The sequence below is a fragment of the Gracilinanus agilis genome, chromosome 4 (assembly GCF_016433145.1).
Source record: "Gracilinanus agilis isolate LMUSP501 chromosome 4, AgileGrace, whole genome shotgun sequence".
NCBI classification, from domain to species: domain Eukaryota; kingdom Metazoa; phylum Chordata; class Mammalia; order Didelphimorphia; family Didelphidae; genus Gracilinanus; species Gracilinanus agilis.
In genome coordinates, this window is record NC_058133.1 from 79,942,544 (window position 1) to 79,947,247 (window position 4,704).

Here is a 4,704-nt window from a genome sequence, read left to right on the forward strand (position 1 = left end):
GCATACACTCAAATTCTATTTGTAAGCTAAAGTTTTCATCAAGGCTCTGCTTTAGCTCAAAGTTGCCCCATAAATAGCCTTCCTTGGTCTCTTGGGAGTGGGATGAGGAGTCAGCCACATTTTCCAAACCCTCCAACACAGCAGGAGGTACTTGGCATCTTTATCTTCTTTTTTGACAGTAAAAAGTGGGTAGAGACTGAGTTTAGTGATTTCTCTCCCATAAAGAAATGAAGAGAGTGGTGGCTCAGCAGTTCTCGGATCCAACTTTGGGGCCTTCGGCTAGTGGTCAAGAGGGAGGGCCAGGAGCAGCCGGAGCCTGAGCACCAGGACTGCTGACATGAGCAAGGAGAAGAAATTACTACAGATTAAGGAGGCCTTTCAGATGGCCCAGATGCCCCACCAGAACCACGCCAAGCTGGTGACTACCTTGAGCCAGACCTACAGCATGATAGAAGATAAAACAATTTTTTTTAAAGAATTCATTCACTACCTTAAATATGCCATGATAATCTATAAGCGGGAACCTGCTGTGGAACGAGTAATAGATTTTGCAGCTAAGTTTGTTACTTCTTTTCACCAATCGGAGAAAGAAGATGATGGCGAAGATGAAGAAAGTTCCCTTTTAAATTATTTGTTTACTTTTCTCCTGGAGTCTCATGAAGCAAATAGTAATGCAGTTAGATTTAGAGTGTGCCACCTTATAAATAAACTTTTGGGAAGTATGCCGGAAAATGCCCAGATTGATGGTGATTTGTTTGATAAAATTTATGAAGCCATGCTGATTAGAGTGAAAGACAAAATTCCAAATGTGAGGATTCAGGCAGTTCTGGCTCTTGCTAGACTTCAGGATCCCAAGGATGATGACTGTCCTATAGTTAATGCATATAGTTCCTTACTTGAAAATGATTCCAATTCAAGGGTGAGGCATGCGGTGTTATCTTGTATTGCTCCATCAGCAAAGACTTTGTCAAAAATTGTTGGGCGTACCAGGGATGTGAAAGAGACTGTCAGGAAGCTGGCATATCACGTTGTAGCTGAAAAGGTTCATATGAGAGCTTTGTCTATATCTCAGAGAGTAAAGCTTCTTCAACAAGGACTTAATGACAGATCAGAGGCTGTGAAAGAAGTTGTGCAGAAGAAACTTCTTCAGTCTTGGTTACATTTCACTGAAGGAGATATCCTACAGTTTCTTCATCAACTGGATGTAGAAAACTGCCCTGGGGTGGCAGACTCAATCCTGAAGGCCTTGTTTGCCATGATTCCTCTTAGTGAACTGATGGAAGTATGTAAAAACAGTGATGGCAGCAAATTGACCCCTGTGGAAACACTCACCCCTGAAATTGTTTTATACTGGAGAGTTCTTTGTGAATATCTGAAATCTAAAGGAGATGAAGGGGAGGCTTTCTTAGAGCAAATTTTGCCAGAAACTGCTATCTATGCAGAATATCTATTGAGTTATATTCAGAGCATTCCAGTTGTGACTGAAGAAAAAAAAGGAGATTTTGCCTGTATTGAAAATCTGATGACAAAAGAGTTTATAGGTCAGCAACTGATTCTAATTATCAAGTCCTTGGATACCACTGAAGAGGGAGGAAGAAAGAAATTATTGGTTGTCCTGCAGGAGATTCTTACTCTACCAACTCTCTCAATTTCCTTGGTTTCTTCCCTGGTTGAGAGACTGCTTCAACTCCTTAATGATGATAGTAAGAAGACACAGATTGTTACAGAAATCATTTCAGAGATCCGGGAACCCATGGTCACTGCTGATGTGTCTGAAGATTCTGCTGAAACAAGAAAAAAAAAGCTCAGACTGGCAAAAGTAAAGGTGAAGCTCATTGAAGCCAAAATAGCTTTGGAGGAATGCATTACTCTACAAGACTTTAATCAAGCATCCCTGTTAAAAGAGAAAATAAAAGAACTAGAAGATGCCAAAATGGACCTAATAAAAGAAACAGAACAACTTGAGATTACAGAAGTTCACACAGAGAACAATCCTGAAACAATTCAGAAATGTCTAATTTTATGCTATGAACTTCTGAAACAAGTCTCTATTTCTACGGGCATAAGTGCAACCATGAATGTTATTATTGATTCTTTGATTCTTCCTGGAATTACAAGTATTCATCCTGCAGTGAGAAATATGGCTGTTTTGTGCTTAGGTTGTTGTGGTCTACAGAACCAAGATTTTGCCAGTAAACATTTTGCGTTGTTATTACAGGTTCTGCAAATTGATGATGTCACAATAAAAATAAGTGCTCTCAAGGCAGTTTTTGACCAGCTAATGTTGTTTGGGACTGATCCATTTAAATCCAAAAAAGTCAAGGACATCAACAGTGGAGAAGCAGAAATAACTGAAGATGGTGGTGATCCTGACAATGAGCTACAAATAAAGGCTGTGGAAGAAGAGACTGCCACTGCTAAGGACGTCCTGAAGCTTCTGTCTGGTTTTTTAGACAGTGAGGTTTCTGAGCTCCGGACAGCTGCTACAGAAGGACTAGTCAAGTTGATGTTCTCTGGACGGTTAGTTAGTAGTTGGCTTCTTTCTCGTCTTGTCTTGTTGTGGTACAATCCTATGACAGAAGAGGATATTCAACTGCGACATTGTCTTGGGGTTTTCTTCCCTACATTTGCTTATTCAAGTAGAACTAATCAGGAGTGCTTTGAAGATGCTTTTTTCCCAACTCTGAAAATGCTGGTTAATGCACCTGCATCTTCTCCTTTAGCTGAAATAGATATTGCTAATGTAACTGAACTACTTGTAGACTTGACAAGACCAAGTGGGTTGAATCCTCAAGCTAGAAACTCCCAGGACTACCAGGCTTCAACAGTTCATGATAATTTGGCCATAAAAATTTGCAATGAAATCTTAGTAAGTCCGTGGGCACCAGAAATTAGCATTTACGTAAAAGCCTTGAATTTTTTAGAACTCAGTAACAATTCTACAAAAGAACTTATCATTCTATTGGATGAGATTCTTGAGGAAGTAAAAGATAGGACATGTTTGAGAGCCTTAGAGAAAATCAAGATGCAGCTGAACAAAGAAAGTCATGAACATGGTGACCAGTTTGTGGGAGCACAGGACCCTGATACTGCTACCATGACCATTAATCAGAATGAAGAAGAAAAAAATAAAGAAATATTTCAGACTCCTTTTATAATCAAAAATAAAACTGTTGGGACACTTGAAACTACTGTATCTAAAACTAACAAAGGACAGAGAAAAGGCTCAGCTACTTCAAGATCTGTGAACAGAAGACATCGAAATGCTGAGACTAATTCCGAAGGTGACCAGGAAGTACACGGGCCAGTTACAGAGATTAAAATGAGACTTCCCAGACAAGCTAAAATAGCAGCTTTGGAAAAAACAAAACTCAATCTCATATCTCTTCTTGGTGAAGAAGACAACTAAGTAATGAGATGTAGTAAAGTTGAATTTTAAAAATAGTATCAGTATTTTTTTAATTTTTCATTTTCCCCCTACTTTAATGGCTTCTACATTTTGAGGCAGAAAAATTATTTAATTGGTTTTATACTTGTATTAATAAAAATTATTACTTGCATTTCTAACCTATAAACAAATGTTCAATATTTTAATTCTGAATTAAAATTCAGAATTTTACCAACTCCCTTCATAGTCCTATTATATTCATTGTTTGTCTTAACTCCTTCCTTTGTCTAGATACTGCTTTCTTTCTATACATTGTTCTGTTAATTATGTCTGTCAAAATTTTTAAATAAAAAAATCTACTGAAAAAAAGAAATGAAGAGGAGCAAGGGGAGAAAATGAAAAGAATGACTCCCTAGCATCAGTTAGAATGCTGTCTCTTCTTTCACCTGTACTACAGGGATGAAGAAGGGACCACACTATTTTGATTGTCTGAGGCATATACCTGGGCCTCGGTTAGATTCCTTGGTGGAGATGGAGGGGAATAGGTGACTTTCTGGAGGGAGCAACAGTAGAATGCAATCTCTAGAAACTTTATTGAGTGACTTGACCTCTGGGAAATCTGCCTGCTCTGCTTGATTGAGGTTATCGAGCCTTGGCATAGGAATCCTTGGGAGTTATTTGGAAAATTTTGTGGATGAGAAATATTAAAGATAGTGGCATTTATATTCAGAGAGGAGAACAGGAATGGAAAAGATAGAAGGATAGGAAAATATTCCAAGAATTAGAGAGAATTCAGCTTTATTTTGGATTTTCTAATAATGTTGGGGGAGAGAGGGAGGTGAGAGCAAAGGTGAACTATCTTTACTCATAATGATGCCAAGGCACTGAATAGAGGATCCAAGTAATATGATATAATTTCTAGGGATTGGCAGCATCCTCTGTGATACCATTAAGTGAGTAAAATTAAGGCTAAATACTTGTGTTCTTTTTTGTGCCTTTTAGAGAAATCTTGCAGCTAGTAGTATCCATTTCAATTTTCATTAACAATGTACATGTAGAGTAAAAATACAATAAAAAAAGTAGCAAAATACCCAAGGGAAAGAAACTCAGTAAGTAAAACTGCTCTCTTAGCTCATCTCTTTTGGTCTCTTTGCTATGAAAGTTTATGCTTGCAAACCCATTTGTTGCTGCAAGAAGATATCCAAACATTTCAAGTGGGGATGATGCTGTTTCAAAGCAAGTTAGAGTTGATTTGAAGTAGAAATATGAACGAACTAGGACTCAGACCACGCTGAAGTGAAGAGGGAGTCTGGAAG

General features: G+C 38.2%; 1 protein-coding gene across 1 annotated transcript; it reads left to right on the forward strand.

Moving 5' to 3' along the window:
• The first annotated feature begins 337 nt into the window (after positions 1–337).
• On the forward strand, positions 338–3,409 carry LOC123244507 (condensin complex subunit 3-like). Its single transcript, XM_044673017.1, has one exon. It carries the CDS (start codon positions 338–340, stop codon positions 3,407–3,409), a length of 3,072 nt encoding a protein of 1,023 aa, XP_044528952.1.
• The last annotated feature ends 1,295 nt before the right edge of the window (positions 3,410–4,704 follow it).